This window comes from Procambarus clarkii, chromosome 19 (genome assembly GCF_040958095.1).
Source record: "Procambarus clarkii isolate CNS0578487 chromosome 19, FALCON_Pclarkii_2.0, whole genome shotgun sequence".
NCBI lineage: Eukaryota > Metazoa > Arthropoda > Malacostraca > Decapoda > Cambaridae > Procambarus > Procambarus clarkii.
In genome coordinates, this window is record NC_091168.1 from 37,739,062 (window position 1) to 37,756,066 (window position 17,005).

The 17,005-nt window shown below is 43.6% G+C and overlaps 1 protein-coding gene across 1 annotated transcript in view; it reads right to left on the reverse strand.

Annotated features, from left to right (window-relative positions):
- Positions 1 to 17,005, reverse strand: part of Gycbeta100B (guanylate cyclase soluble subunit beta-1-like) — a gene marked incomplete in the record, with an annotated part of 213,209 nt that overhangs the window by 161,009 nt on the left and 35,195 nt on the right. Inside the window, 2 exon segments of the mRNA XM_069327485.1 lie at positions 1,181 to 1,281; positions 5,624 to 5,697. Coding sequence (XP_069183586.1) covers positions 1,181 to 1,281; positions 5,624 to 5,697 — 175 coding nt within the window.

Sequence of the window (17,005 nt, forward strand, 5' to 3'; positions counted from 1 at the left end):
CTAACCAAACCTTAACCTAAGATAACCTTAACCTAACCTTACCATGGATAGAAAGTAGATAATAACTCTAGTTATGTAGTTGTTACCAATCCATTCCCTTGAGCGGATATCCTCCCTGAGGACAAGTTGGCGCATTTAACTCAAGCAATAAATTCCTGATCTCGCTGAGACCCTTAAGGAAGATCTCAGCCTCAGAGAGAATCATCTCAGAGTGACTTACCGAGGACTTTCTCAGCTCTCAGAGTGACGTACAGAAGACTTTCTCAGCTCTCCGAGGGACTTACCGAGGACTTTCTCAGCTCTCAGAGGGACTTACCGAGGACTTTCTCAGCTCTCAGAGTGACTTACCGAGGACTTTCTCAGCTCTCAGAGGGACTTACCGAGGACTTTCTCAGCTCTCAGAGGGACTTACCGAGGACTTTCTCAGCTCTCAGAGCGACTTACCAAGGACTTTCTCAGCTCTCAGAGTGACTTACCGAGGACTTTCTCAGCTCTCAGAGGGACTTACCGAGGACTTTCTCAGCTCTCAGAGGGACTTACCGAGAACTTTTTCAGCTCTCAGAGGGACTTACCGAGGACTTTCTCAGCTCTCAGAGGGACTTACCGAGGACTTTCTCAGCTCTCAGAGTGACTTACCGAGGACTTTCTCAGCTCTCAGAGTGACTTACCGAGGACTTTCTCAGCTCTCAGAGGGACTTACCGAGGACTTTCTCACCTCTCAGAGGGACTTACTGAGGACTTTCTCAGCTCTCAGAGGGACTTACCGAGGACTTTCTCACCTCTCAGAGTGACTTACCGAGGACTTTCTCAGCTCTCAGAGGGACTTACCGAGGACTTTCTCAGCTCTCAGAGGGACTTACCGAAGACTTTCTCACCTCTCAGAGGGACTTACCGAGGACTTTCTCACCTCTCAGAGGGACTTACTGAGGACTTTCTCAGCTCTCAGAGGGACTTACCGAGGACTTTTTCACCTCTCAGAGGGACTTACCGAAGACATCCTCAGCTCTCAGAGGGACTTACCGAGGACTTTCTCAGCTCTCAGAGGGACTTACCGAGGACTTTCTCAGCTCGCAGAGGGACTTACCGAAGACATCCTCAGCTCTCAGAGTTACTTACCAAAGACATCCTCAGCTCTCAAAGGAACTTACCGAAGACATCCTCAGCTCTCAGACGGACTTACCGAGGACTTTCTCAGCAGCTGCCACGATGTTGTACGTGATCTCATCTTCGTACGTGAGACGGACCAGGAACGAACCGTCCATGTACACCTCGGCCTCTCGTCTGTCCCAGGGAGAGAGAGAGAGGTGTGAGTATACAGGTAAACTCTTCATTGTTTTACACGTGAAGCTGTAAACTCTTCACTGTTTTACATGTGAAGCTGTAAACTCTTCACTGTTTTACACGTGAAGCTGTCAACTCTTGACTGTTTTACACGTGAAGCTGTCAACTCTTGACTGTTTTACACGTGAAGCTGTAAACTCTTCACTGTTTTACACGGGAAGCTGTAAACTCTTCACTTTTTACACGTGAAGCTGCAAACTCTTCACTGTTTTACACGTGGAGCTGTCAACTCTTCACTGTTTTACACGTGGAGCTGAAAACTCTTGACTGTTTTACACGTGAAGCTGTAAACTCTTGACTGTTTTACACGTGAAGCTGTAAACTCTTGACTGTTTTACACGTGAAGCTGTAAACTCTTGACTGTTTTACACGTGAAGGTGTAAACTCTTGACTGTTTTACACGGGAAGCTGTAAACTCTTGACTGTTTTACACGTGAAGCTGTCAACTCTTGACTATTTTACACGTGAAGCTGTAAACTCTTGACTGTTTTACACGTGAAGGTGTAAACTCTTGACTGTTTTACACGGGAAGCTGTAAACTCTTGACTGTTTTACACGTGAAGCTGTCAACTCTTGACTGTTTTACACGTGAAGCTGTAAACTCTTCACTGTTTTTCACGTGAAGCTGTAAACTCTTGACTGTTTTACACGTGAAGCTGTAAACTCTTGACTGTTTTACACGTGAAGCTGTAAACTCTTGACTGTTTTACACGTGAAGCTGTAAACTCTTTACTGTTTTACACGTGAAGCTGTAAACTCTTTACTGTTTTACACGTGAAGCTGTAAACTCTTGACTGTTTTACACGTGAAGATGTAAACTCTTGAATGTTTTACACGTGAAGATGTAAACTCTTGACTGTTTTACACGTGAAGCTGTAAACTCTTGAATGTTTTACACGTGAAGCTGTAAACTCTTTACTGTTTTACATGTGAAGCTGTAAACTCTTGAATGTTTTACACGTGAAGCTGTAAATTCTTGCACTTCACAATTATCAACTTGCAATAACACCGTAAATATTTTCAATTGCTTGAAAATGTTTTTACCATGCAAATGTTTTTACAATGAAAAACATGACAAACATTTTCAAATGCAAAAAAAAAAAAAAAGAATTTAACGTGTAAACAATAATTTAATAATTTAACAATTATTAACGTGTTAAACCTTGGAAATAATTGTGAAGGGTAAAAAAAAAAAAAGTTGAAAATGACTCATAATGTAAACATTCAAGTTGTAAATTACTTTGAAGTAAAAAAAAAAACTTTTAAATAAAATCGAATTAAAAAATTGTAAATTGTTGCGATGAGGAAAATACACTTAGTAAATTAATTTGTAACGGAAAATATACTTTTAAATTAATTGTAAAGAAAACTTACACTTTGTAAAATATTCCAGAGGGCAAAGTACACTTTGAAAATGATTTACAAGGACAACATAGATTAACTGGATCCTCATAATTTTCACTGATAATTTAGTATTAGACTACATTTTGATTCGTGATTGGTGGAAAATTTCACCAATCATGAGAGCTTTGTACCGTGACCCGTGCAAAATGGACCAATCATGACCTGGGGCAAGCTTAGTGTTCCTGATTGGTGGAAGAGGAACCAATCCAGAGGCTTAAACAGCAACTCTTCAACAATTATCTTAAATGATTATAATCAGTGATATCTTAATATCCTATGATGTCTGAATAAGACCTGTTCCTTGTTCAACTTTTTTGCGCTACCGCTCACAGGATGAGTATGGAGTGCACAACAAACTACCGCTCACAGGATGAGTATGGGGTGCACAATAAATTACCGCTCATAGGATGAGTATTGGGTGCACAATAAACTATCGCTCACAGGATGAGTATGGGGTCCACATTAACACTGCTCACAGGATGAGTATGGGGTCCACAGTAACACTGCTCACAGGATGAGTATGGGGTCCACAGTAACACCACTCACAGGATGAGTATGGGGTCCACATTAACACCGCTCACAGGATGAGTATGGGGTCCACACTAATACCACTCACAGAATGAGTATGGGGTCCACAGTATCACCACTCACAGGATGAGTATGGGGTCCACAGTAACACCACTCACAGGATGAGTATGGGGTCCACAGTATCACCACTCACAGGATGAGTATGGAGTCCACAGAAACACCACTCACAGAATGAGTATAGGGTCCAAAGTAACACCACTCACAGGATGAGTATGGGGTCCACAGTATCACACTCACAGGACGAGTATGGGGTCCACAGAAACACCACTTACAGGATGAGTATGGGGTCCACAGTATCACCACCCACAGGATGAGTTTGGGGTCCACAGTATCAGCGCTCACAGGATGAGTATGGGGTCCACAGTATCACCACTCACAGGATGAGTATGGGGTCCACAGTATCACCGCTCACAGTATGAGTATGGGGTCCACAGTATCACCACTCACAGGATGAGTATGGGGTTCACAGTAATACCGCTCACAGGATGAGTATGGGGTCCACAGAAACACCACTCACAGGATGAATATGGGGTCCAAAGTAACACCACTCACAGGATGAGTATGAGGTCCACAGTATCACCACTCACAGGATGAGTATGGGGTCCAAAGTAACACCACTCACAGGATGAGTATGGGGTCCACAGTAACACCACTCACAGGATGAGTATGGGGTCCACAGTATCACCGCTCACAGGATGAGTATGGGGTCCACAGAAACACCACTCACAGGATGAGTGATGAGTATGGGGTTAAAGTATCACCGCTCACAGGATGAGTATGGGGTCCACAGTATCACCGCTCACAGGATGAGTATGGGGTCCACAGTATCACCGCTCACACGGGTATGGGGTCCATACCAATACTCACATGGGTCTATGAGGTCACATACCACTCACATAGTATGGGGTCCACAGTATCACCGCTCACAGGATGAGTATGAGGTCCACAGTATCACCACTCACAGGATGAGTATGGGCTCCACAGTATCACCACTCACAGGATGAGTATGGGGTCCACAGTAACACGATTCACAGGATGAGTATGGGGTCCACAGTAACACCACTCACAGGATGAGTATGGGGTCCACAGTAACACGATTCACAGGATGAGTATGGGGTCCACAGTATCACCACTCACAGGATGAGTATCGGGTCCACAGTAACACGACTCACAGGATGAGTATAGGGTCCACAGTATCACCACTCACAGGATGAGTATGGGGTCCACAGTAACACCACTCACAGGATGAGTATGGGGTCCACAGTAACGAGATTCCTCGCCCTTTCTTCAAGACACACCAAACGACGAGGACTCGAACGACGACCAAAACGACAGCCACAAATCCAGTCGCGGACGACGGCATACAAGACAAAGAAGTATATTCCATTCAAGGATAACTGCAGAGATTTCTCATGTGTTGTGTTGGAAATGGCTTCATATGTTACAAAGTTACATATTGGGACGTTTCGTATCCACTAACATTGTCCTTTAGATTAGGGCCATTTTCTGTTGATAATAGCACCATTGTTGAATGGTCGACTGCAGATAGAAGAAATATATCGTTTTTTTTTGACAAATTATGTGAAGGTTTCTCGTGGAAGTTGAAGCTTTTTTCCTGTACATTTAAGAAATTATCTGGGGAACCCTAACACTTTCTGAACCCCCAGCGAGGGTCAGGGTTCCCCAGTGCTTCTCAGGGCTTCAAAGTTCATCAGGGTTCCACAGCTCCTCTTAGGGACGCTTAGATCTTTTTAGGGCTTCCCAGGTCTTACCAGGGCTCGTACAGTCTTCATAGGGCACTTCAGATCTTCTCAGGGCACCTGAGACCTATTTAGGGCACCTGAGACCTATTTAGGGCACCTGAGACCTTTCAGGTCGTCCCAATCATTGTCATTCCATGGTTAAGGTCTCCTGTATACCAGTTGCATTGTGATCCTGGCAGTATGGGTTCGAGTCACTTCTGGGGTGTGAAGTCTAGCATTCTGGGTGTAGCATTAGCAGAGAATGAGTATCAACACATCTTCAGCTCAACAAGTGCTAACCCCCACCTGTTACCAGCCTTGTAACCAATTAGCAATTACTATTAATCATGACCCTTAATCACCAACTTAATTATGACATATACCAGGTAATCACAAGGAAGATATTACTCCAAGAATAATTAGGTACAATTAAATAATTACTCGAGGAGAGAGAGACGCCCCAAGCCGAAAAAGCTACGTACAGTGCATCTTCTCTCACAGACTTATCAAATGAAAGTCTGAATAATTGAGGAGGTCAACACACTCACTTGATGTCTTGCCACACCTCGTCGCCGAAGTTGCGAACGACCAGCTGCTCAATGGCGTAGTTGACGAAGCCGTACTGTAAGAGAGAGAGTAGTTGAGGCTCATGTTTCATTATCAGCTTGCAGGGGCGGAGAGCAACCCGTCCTCTTAAAAATTACGTCACTTTAGGCTCGTATGCGCGCTATGGCCAAATTTGGACGTAATTTGAAATGAAATCGACTCACACAAGTGACGTTCTGTTCCGTTTTCTGTTTGACTCGTCCGGCCCTCCTCGGAGAGCTTAGAAGAGGAACTTTCCATTAACGTTTTTCATAACGTTTTGAAACTTTATGAGAATTTCCTGCCCACCTAACCTATCAGAGGACCCTTAACTTACTGTTGTTAAAAAAAAATCCCAAATTTATTTTAATTTTTTTTTTTCATTTTCAAATTACGTCCATATTCGGTCATACGGGCAAACGGCCAAAAGCGACGTTCTTTTTAAGAGGACAGGTTGCTGAAAAAACAGTATTTGAAAGCGCCCGCTAAAGGGGCACATAATAAGTTTTTTTAAAAATTGTTCAATATCAACCAATATTTTTTGACTAGTTGTATATAAAAAGGGCTGCAATTGTTCCAAATTTCAGTACTGTAGCCTTAATAGAAAGAAAGATTTTTATTTATTTTTTTCAACGAATTTTACACATTTTCAAGTTTAAATTTACAACCACACCTTTCAGGTATAATTATTCTATGACACTTTTCTGACACATTAGCATATAATAAAGAATCTCAAGTTGGGGATTTTCCAAAACATCTTTAGTTTTCCTAATACAAATAGTCAAAGTTCCCTCCCAAAATTATGCACATATATCATGTTTATTGCTATTTATAAATTACAAAAATGAACTTAGGAAAAACGCTTTCCCAGGATTTTACGGACATAAACTTTACATATAAGGTGTAAGTTTCATGTAAATTGAATAACAAATGAAAGAGATATTTGAACGTTTATGTTACTTGAAAATAAATAAGAAAAAAAGTCTAATGGTGCTGCCATCTGTGACTTGAGGTTGACATCAACCAATTTCCTCTAAAATTTGCACCCTTACAGATAGGCCTACGTGCCGTCACGTGTATATGTTTCATACAAATCGTCCGATAAACAAAAGAGAGAGATAAAATAATAAAAAAAAAAAACTACATTTTTTTAATAAAACAAATTATAATTTGTTTTTAATATATGCTACTGTAATACCTGAGAGTCATAGACAAGATTTCAGTTGACACTTTTGCTTGATAATCGTTTTTGACCATTTTGGAAAATTTTTGACACAATTCAATATTTTTTTTCTCCTTTCCTATTTATGTTACGATGCTGAGACGTGGATCAGATAAAACCGTTTTCATATACAACTCGTAAAAAAAGTTTGATCGAAATCGAACCAGTTTTCATTTATTGGATATTTGGATCCAAAACCATTCATGCCTCCTAAGTCCAACTGCTGACCTACCCCCCGGATGCAATCCCACATCAGAGGCCCATCTCACTGATACCTATATACTGGCTGGTGAACATACGAACAAGGTAAAAGAGAGACAGAGGTAAAATGAGAGAGAAAGAGAGAGAAAGAGAGAGGGAGAGAATTCTCACTGTGGTAAGTCTCACTGTGGTAAGTCTCACTGTGGTAAGTCTCACAGTGGTAAGTGTCACAGTGGTAAGTGTCACAGTGGTAAGTGTCACAGTGGTAAGTCTCACAGTGGTAAGTCTTACAGAGGTAAATCTTACAGTGGTAAGTCACAGTGGTAAGTCTCACAGTGGTTAGTCTCACAGTGGTAAGTCTCACAGTGGTAAGTCTTACAGTGGTAAGTCTCACTGTGGTAAGTCTCACTGTGGTAAGTCTCACTGTGGTAAGTCTTACAATGGAAAGTCTCACTGTTGTAAGTCTTACAGTGGTAAGTCTCACAGTGGTAAGTCTTACAGTGGTAAGTCTCACTGTGGTAAGTCTTACAGTGGTAAGTCTCACAGTGGTAAGTAACACAGTGGTAAGTCTCACTGTGGTAAGTCTCACAGTGGAAAGTAACACAGTGGTAAGTGTCACAGTGGTAAATGTCACTGTGGTAAGTCTCACTGTGGTAAGTCTCACAGTGGTAAGTCACACAGTGGTAAGTCTCACAGTGGTAAGTCTTACATTGGTAAGTCTCACAGTGGTAAGTCTCACAGTGGTAAGTCTCACATTGGTAAGTCTCACAGTGGTAAGTCTCACAGTGGTAAGTCTCACATTGGTAAGTCTCACAGTGGTAAGTCTTACATTGGTAAGTCTCACAGTGGTAAGTCTCACATTGGTAAGTCTCACAGTGGTAAGTCTTACATTGGTAAGTCTCACAGTGGTAAGTCTCACAGTGGTAAGTCTCACATTGGTAAGTCTCACAGTGGTAAGTCTTACATTGGTAAGTCTCACAGTGGTAAGTCTCACAGTGGTAAGTCTCACATTGGTAAGTCTCACAGTGGTAAGTCTTACAGTGGTAAGTCTCACATTGGTAAGTCTCACAGTGGTAAGTCTCACATTGGTAAGTCTCACAGTGGTAAGTCTTACAGTGGTAAGTCTCACATTGGTAAGTCTCACAGCGGTAAGTCTCACAGTGGTAAGTCTCACATTGGTAAGTCTCACAGTGGTAAGTCTCACATTGGTAAGTCACACAGTGGTAAGTCACACAGTAGTAAGTCTCACAGTGGTAAGTCACACAGTGGTAAGTCTCACAGTGGTAAGTAACACAGTGGTAAGTCTCACATTGGTAAGTCTCACAGCGGTAAGTCTCACAGTGGTAAGTCTCACAGTGGTAAGTCTCACAGTGGTAAGTCTCACAGTGGTAAGTCTCACAGTGGTAAGTCACACAGTGGTAAGTCTCACAGTGGTAAGTAACACAGTGGTAAGTCTCACAGTGGTAAGTCACACAGTGGTAAGTCTCACAGTGGTAAGTAACACAGTGGTAAGTCTCACAGTGGTAAGTCTCACAGCGGTAAGTCTCACAGTGCTAAGTCTCACAGTGGTAAGTCACACAGTAGTAAGTCTCACAGCGGTAAGTCTCACAGTGGTAAGTCTCACAGTGGTAAGTCTCACATTGGTAAGTCTCACAGTGGTAAGTCACACAGTAGTAAGTCTCACAGCGGTAAGTTTCACAGTGGTAAGTCTCACAGTGGTAAGTCTTACAGTGGTAAGTCTCACAGTGGTAAGTCGCACAGTAGTAAGTCTCACAGTTGTAAGTCTCACAGTGGTAAGTCTCACAGTAGTAAGTCTCACAGTGGTAAGTCTCACAGTGGTAAGTCTCACAGTGGTAAGTCACACAGTGGTAAGTCTCACAGTGGTAAGTAACACAGTGGTAAGTCTCACAGTGGTAAGTCTCACAGTGGTAAGTCGCACTGTGGTAAGTCTCACAGTGGTAAGTCTCACAGTGGTAAGTCGCACTGTGGTAAGTCTCACAGTGGTAAGTCTCACAGTTGTAAGTCTCACAGTGGTAAGTCTCACAGTGGTAAGTCACACAGTGGTAAGTCTCACAGCGGTAAGTCTCACAGTGGTAAGTCACACAGTGGTAAGTCTCACAGTGGTAAGTCACGCAGTGGTAAGTCTCACTGTGGTAAGTCTCACAGTGGTAAGTCTCACAGCGGTAAGTCTCACAGTGGTAAGTCACACAGTAGTAAGTCTCACAGTGGTAAGTCACACAGTGGTAAGTCTCACAGTGGTAAGTCACACAGTAGTAAGTCTCACAGTGGTAAGTCACACAGTAGTAAGTCTCACAGTGGTAAGTCACACAGTAGTAAGTCTCACAGTGGTAAGTCACACAGTAGTAAGTCTCACAGTGGTAAGTCGCACAGTAGTAAGTCTCACAGTGGTAAGTCACACAGTAGTAAGTCTCACAGTGGTAAGTCACACAGTAGTAAGTCTCACAGTGGTAAGTCGCACAGTAGTAAGTCTCACAGTGGTAAGTCACGCAGTAGTAAGTCTCACAGTGGTAAGTCACACAGTGTTAAGTCTCACAGTGGTAAGTAACACAGTGGTAAGTCTTACAATGGTAAGTCTCACATTGGTAAGTCTCACAGTGGTAAGTCACACAGTAGTAAGTCACACAGTGGTAAGTCACACAGTGGTAAGTCTCACAGTGGTAAGTCTCACAGTGGTAAGTAACACAGTGGTAAGTAACACAGTGGTAAGTCTCACAGCGGTAAGTCACACAGTGGTAAGTCTCACTGTGGTAAGTCTCACAGTGGTAAGTCTCACAGTGGTAAGTCACACAGTGGTAAGTCTCACTGTGGTAAGTCTCACAGTGGTAAGTCACACAGTGGTAAGTCACACAGTGGTAAGTCTCACAGTGGTAAGTCTCACAGTGGTAAGTCTTACAGTGGTAAGTCTCACAGTAGTAAGTCTCACAGTGGTAAGTCTCACAGTGGTAAGTCTCACAGTGGTAAGTCTCACTGTGGTAAGTCTCACAGTAGTAAGTCTCACAGTGGTAAGTCTCACAGTGGTAAGTCACACAGTGGTAAGTCTCACAGTGGTAAGTCTCACAGTGGTAAGTCTCACTGTGGTAAGTCTCACTCTGGTAAGTCTCACAGTGGTAAATCACACAGTGGTAAGTCTCACAGTGGTAAGTCTCACAGTGGTAAGTCTCACAGTGGTAAGTCTCACAGTGGTAAGTCTCACAGTGGTAAGTCACACAGTGGTTAGTCTCACAGTGGTAAGTCACACAGTGGAAAGTCTCACAGTGGTAAGTCACTGTTACGACCCCGACTCCATCGTCGGAGCATGGAGCAGCGACGTCAACGCCATCTGTGAGTCTGCTCCCTAAACCCCCACAAAATGGACGACGCCATCTGGTGGTGGCAGTATGATACCTGCAAGAGACGCTAGATTCCTGCCCTGGGGCCAGATTCACGGAAGCACTTACGCAAGTACTTACGAACGTGTACATCTTTCCTCAATCTTTGACGACTTTGGTTACATTTATTAAACAGTTTACAAACATGAAAACTTCCCAATCAACTGTTGTTATTGTTATAAACAGCCTCCTGGTGCTTCCGAGCTCATTGACTGTTTAATAATTGGAAACAAAGCCGCCAAAGATTGAGAAAAGATGTACAGGTTCGTAAGTGTTTGCGTGAGTGCTTTCGTGAATCTGGCGCCAGGTCAGCCCGAAGAGTCGCTGTAGCTGACCTCTGGTGAGGTGGCGCTTGAAAATCAGCGCCATCTATCGTGATAGGAGGTGTATGTCATTGTCAGAGTCCGTAAGTGGTATTTCCTAGTGTTCCCAGTACCGGCCAGTTTACTGATGACGTGTCTGTATCCACAGAGGCGACGTAGGGTTGCGGTGGTACGAGGACAGTCAGTCTACCCAGGGCAGCCTATTATCTCTCTACTCCATTCTGCTTTTCGTGAGCAGTGAGCCGCCGTCGAAGAGGAACTGAGCAGTATCTGCTGTCTGCCTGTGAAGTGGCAGTGACAGCTAGAATTCGGAGTATCCCGGGACTGGCTAGAGGAAGAGACGCCCGACAGTGAGGTGCTACGGAGGAGTGTAACTAGCTAGATGCAAGAAGCTCCTGCCAGGGGTTCACTACCCTTGTATTTGTTCGTGTAGAGGCCCAGCAGCGCGAGGCTGATGTTCTCTGCCAGCACCAGGCTGGAGAGTGATTGTGGGCGTTCACAAGGAGCATCTAGTGAGACTGTAGACAGGCTGGCCCATGGCTAGGGTAGACTCGTTGGTGTTTCCCAGTACTGGTTGAGGACGGTACTGTGTGTTGAGGAAACACGGAAGTTGACAAGGCTGCATTGTATGAGCATCGAGGAGCGCTTAGAGTCCTATGAGAGCGACACATGTGTATATATCTGTGTAGTAATACTTCCTTTATGATTCTATTTAAGGTGATGGGAAAGTGATATGTGAATATATTGATAATTGATGAAGTGTCGTATTCCTATCAACTCCCCCCCTTGTGTTTTACTTGCATTACCAAGCTCACTCCTAGAAAGTCACTACCGACTTGGGGTCGGATACTAGTACTTTGGTTCCTCCAGCAAAGAACCCGGTTGTGACCCATGGTGGCCGTAACAGTCTCGCAGTGGTAAGTCTTTCGTGTGACGTCATCATATCCTCAGCCAAGCTTCCATCGATTGATGTGTGTGTGTGTGTGTGTTCTCACCTATTTGCACTCACCTATTTGTGCTTGTGGGGGATGAGCTTTGGCTCTTTGGTTCTGCCTCTCAACTCTCAATCAACTGGTGTACAGGTTCCTGAGCCTACTGGGCTCTATCATATCAACATTTGAAACTGTGTATGGAGTCAGCCTCCACCACATCACTGCCTAATGCATTCCACCTGTTAACTACTCTGACACTGAAAAAGTTCTTTCTAACGTCCCTGCAGCTCATTTGAGTACTCAGTTTCCACCTGTGTCCAGTTGTTCGCGTCCCGCCAGTGTTGAATAGTTTATCCTTGTTTACCCTGTCAATTTTCCTGAAGATTTTATAGGTAGTGATCATGCCTCCCCCTCACTCTTCTGTCTTCCAGTGTCGTAAGGTGCATTTCCCACAGCCTTTCCTCGTAACTCATGCCTCTTTGTTCTGGGACTAGTCTAGTAGCATACCTTTGGACTTTTTCCAGCTTCGTCTTGTGCTTGACAAGGTACGGGCTCCATGCTGGGGCCGCATATTCAAGGATTGGTCTTACATATGTGGTGTACAAGGTTCTGAATGATTCCTTACACAGGTTCCCTGAAGGCTGTTCTGATGTTAGCCAGCCTCGCATATGCCGCAGACGTTATTCTTTTTATGTGGGCTTCAGGAGACAGGTTTGGTGTGGTATTAATTCCTTGATCTTTCTCTCTTTCCGTTTCATTAAGTACTTCATCTCCTATTCTGTATCCTGTGTCTGGCCTCCTGTTTCCTCCTAGTTTCATTGCTTTTATTTACTCGGTTTAAACTTTAGCAGTCATTTGTTGGACCATTCATTCAATCTGTCTAGGTCGTCCTGTAGCCTCCTACTATCGTCCTCTGTTTCAATCCTCCTCATAATTTTTGCATCATCAGAAAACATTGAGAGAAACGATTTTATACCCTGTGGGAGATCATTTACATATATCAGAAACAGGACTGACCCCTGCGGGACTCCACTTGTGACGTCACGCCAGTCTGAGACCTCACCCCTCACAGTGACTCGTTGTCTCCTGTTGCTTAAGTACTCCCTTAAACAACAGAGAACCTTCCCTTACCCTCCAGCCTACATCTCCAGCTTTTTCACTAGCCTTTTGTGTGGTACTGTATCAAAGGCTTTCTGTGGGAACCGACCTGTGAGATTTATATTTATTTAATTTATATGAATTTATATTTACGTTAATTTATATACTTCGATAGCAATTTGTATAATGATAAGTGGACTGTATTTCTGCAATAATGTCATAATCTCACAAATCGATCCTCTACACATTAGGGGGGTTTATTAAATTAAATATATATGCAGCCAATCAAACTACAGTAATAGACTACATACATTGAAGAGGTTCCTTATCTTATAGTACAGCAGGTTAGTCCACCAGGTATAACTAGGGTGTAGACACCAAATTATCCTCTTTGAGGTAGCTTCCATCACCCAGTAACTGATGCACAAAGCATATGCTTCCTCGTCTTGATCTGTCAAAAGGGCGCTAGCTGTAAAGCCAGATTCTATATATGACAAGTATTTCAGAGAAAACTGTACATGGAACATGAAGACCTGGCTTAATTACCTTTAGTTTGAGGCTCCCACGTGCTCTAACCGGCTCACCCTATATAATGACATTAATGGCCATAAATGAAAATAAATGGGTTTCGGAAAGAACACTTAACTTGAATTTGTTGACAGCGTGTTGAAAATGGTACACCTTTGGTTTCCATAACACTACGTCCAAGTAAAATTAACAGGAGCCGAATTTGCTCCCTGTGAGCCTCTGGTCTAGTCTCAACAACAATGGCTGCCCTCCTTCCCCCCTGACGCCTGGCCTACATTGTCCAAATGTCAGAAAGTGATAGAAGGGTCACATTTACTCTACTTTAATATTGATAATTAAGTTAATTTATATAAGATGTTTTTATGATGGAAAAGTCCAAAGACTAATGTATTTAAGAATAATTCCCACCATAATAGGTGGTGAATTATAATAGTATGTGGTGATGATATCCCGTTTTCTTTAGACGGTAATTCCACTACAAGTTACGTTTTCTAAGGGTAACTTGTTTATACAACACATCTCTTATCTGTCTGTATGATATTATTATTGTGTCGGATTTTCCGACACTTTCTGACAAACCTAAAATATGCAGTCTGCCCACCCCTCTCTTTCTTGCCTGATTTTTGTTGCCTGGTCGTAGAATTCCATTAGCCATGTGACGCAGGACTTGCCATCCCTGAACCCATGTTGGTGCTGTGTTACAAAGTTCTTTCGCTCCAGATGCTCCACTAGTTTTTTTCGCACAATCTTCTCCATCAGCTTGCATGGTATGCAGGTTAGGGACACTGGCCTGTAGTTCAGTGCCTCCTGTCTATCCCCTTTCTTGTATATCGGGACTACATTAGCTGCTTTCCAAATTTTTAGCAATTCCCCCGTTGCCAGTGATTTGTTATACACTATGGAGAGTGGCAGGCACAGATCTCCTGCTCCTTCCTTTAGTATCCAAGAGGAGATTCCATCTGGGTCTATAGCCTTTGTCATATCCAACTCTAGTAAACACTTCCTTACTTCCCCACTGGTAATCTCAAACTCTTCTAGTGGTTCTTGGTTAGCTATTCCCTCTCTTATCTCTGGAATTTCTCCTTGCTCTAAGGTGAAGACCTCCTGGACTTTCTTATTCAGTTCCTAACGCACTTCCTTGTCGTTGGTAGTGAATCCTTCTGCCCCTATCCTTAATTTCATTACCTGTTCCTTTACTGTTGTTTTTCTCCCGATGTGACTATGCAGCACTTTAGGCTGAGTCTTTGCCTTGCTTGCGATGTCATTTTCATATTGTCTTTCTGCCTCTCTTCTCATCCTGACATAGTCATTCCTGGCATTCTGGTATCTTTCTCTGCTCTCAGGTGTCCTGTTATTCCTATAGTTTCTCCATGCCCTTTTACTTTGCTGCTTAGCTAGCCTACATCTCTGATTAAACCATGGGTTTCTCATCTTAATTTCACTGTTTTCCTTTTGAACTGAGACAAACTTTTTTGTTGCGTCCTTGGACTACATCACGCAGAGGTGCATCATGTCTTAGCCATCTTTTCCCTGAGCTCTGTTTCCCATGCTATATCTGTTAGGAATTTTCTTATCCCCCCTTTCGGTATGCCAACCTTTTGTTTTCTGTATCCCTCCTCGAGTTCAATAACCCTTCTTCAATCAGGTACTCAAACTCCAGTACACTGTGGTCGTTCATTCCTATTGGTGTCTCAAAACCGATTTCTCTTATGTAGGAATCTTTCAGAGTGAAGACTAGGTTGAGTCTCGCTGGTTCATGTGTGTGTGTGTGTGTGTGTGTGTGTGTGAGTGTGTCTGTGCATGTGTTTTTCTGTGTGTGTGGGGGGGGGGGGGGGGGTCAGCTATTTGCACTCATCTATTTGTGCTTGAAAGATTGAGCTTTAGCTCATTGTCGCCCGTCCTTCTAGCGTCACGCACTGACCTGATATCGTATGATATCTTCCTTTGAATTGGTGAATAGAGTTTGTCTTGTGCAACCTTCTTCTTTATTGCATTCCACTTTTCCCACTAATCTCACGCTAAAAGAAAACTTTATAACCTCGCCCAAGTTTTAATCTTCCACCTGTGTCCTGGTGTTCAGTTAGTACTTATTGTGGATGTTTTGTCCCCAGGAAACTGCCCGTAGCACCTGTTTAACTTCCAGGTACCTAGTTACTGCTAGGTGAACAGGTACATCAGGGTGAAAGAAACTCTTCCCATTGGTCTCTCTCTGGATCAGGAAATGTACCCGGGGTCTTTTGGTTATGATCCCTGAGGAACGAAGCAGCGAGGAACGCGCGCGCACACACACACACACACACACACACACACACACACACACACACACACATTGAAAAGGTTTTCAGGCTAGGCGTGGTACAACAAGGACAGAGACCGTGTGTTAAAGATTGTGCTTGCAAACGAGAACACAAAGGAGAAGATTCTAACAAAGAAGAGCCACCTGCAATATGTGGGAACATTCAAAAAAATATTCCTCCAGAGGAACATGACAAGGGAGGAGAGAGCCATGGCGGCAGAAGCAAGGAAGAAGTGCAGGGCGAGAGGAGATAATCAGGAAATCACAGTTCTCAACTCAACATTCCCTATGAGGGGGAAACCCACAACCAGCAACCCAATAACTCCAGAAGGGAGGGCAACAACACCACCCTCCTCTGCATAGAAACCTCCCATACCCCCAAACCTTCCCTGCCCCCACTCAAATGCTCAGCCAACTCTCCCCCCCCCCCAAACTTCATTCCCACCCTACTATCCCTCCCCTCCTCCCACCATGTCCTCCCTCTCCCTTTTCTTCCCTTTCCTCCCTCCCCTTTCATCCCATACCTACTCTGATCCCCCTTCACTTGACCCCAGCTCCCCTCACCCCAGTATCCTTTGAGACCCCTGTTATCCACCTCACAAATCCTCACACCTATGAAACAGCTTTCCCCACCAGTAGAACACTCACCAAGGAGGCGATATGAGAAGGGACAGAAGAAAGTGAGCCTCAAGGCAATGTACACTAACATAGATGGAATTACAAATAAAGCAAATAAACTTGGAGAATGGGTACTAGAAGAAAACCCAGACATAATAGCACTCAGAGAAACAAAGCTGACGAAATCCATAACAAATGCAGTGTTCCCACAGGACTAATATGTTATGAGGAAAGAGAGGGAAGGAAGAGGTGGGGGTGGTGTAGCTCTGCTGGTAAGAAAAGGCTGGGATTTTGAGGAGATGGTTATTCAGGGCTGTGAAGGTTTCAGTGACTACATAGCAGGTAACATAGTAGCTGGAGAACAAAAATTTATAGTCGTAGTCATATATAATTCACCACCAAATGACGGAAAACCCAGACAGGAATATGATAGAAACAACATGGCCACCATTAACATAATAAAGAGAGCAGCTTCTGTCGCTAGCAGGAATGGATCTGGACTACTAATTATGGAAGACTTCAACCACGGGAAGATAGATTGGGAGAACAGAGCCCCACATGGAGGACCAGATACATGGAGAACTAAGCTGCTCGACGTGGCAACAAACTTTCTAAGCCAGCACATCAATGAACCAACAAGAATGAGAGGAGAAGATGAACCAGCAATGCTTGATCTGATATTTACCCTAAATAAGTGGGATATAAGGGAAGTTAGGATAGAAGCACCCGTGGGAATGA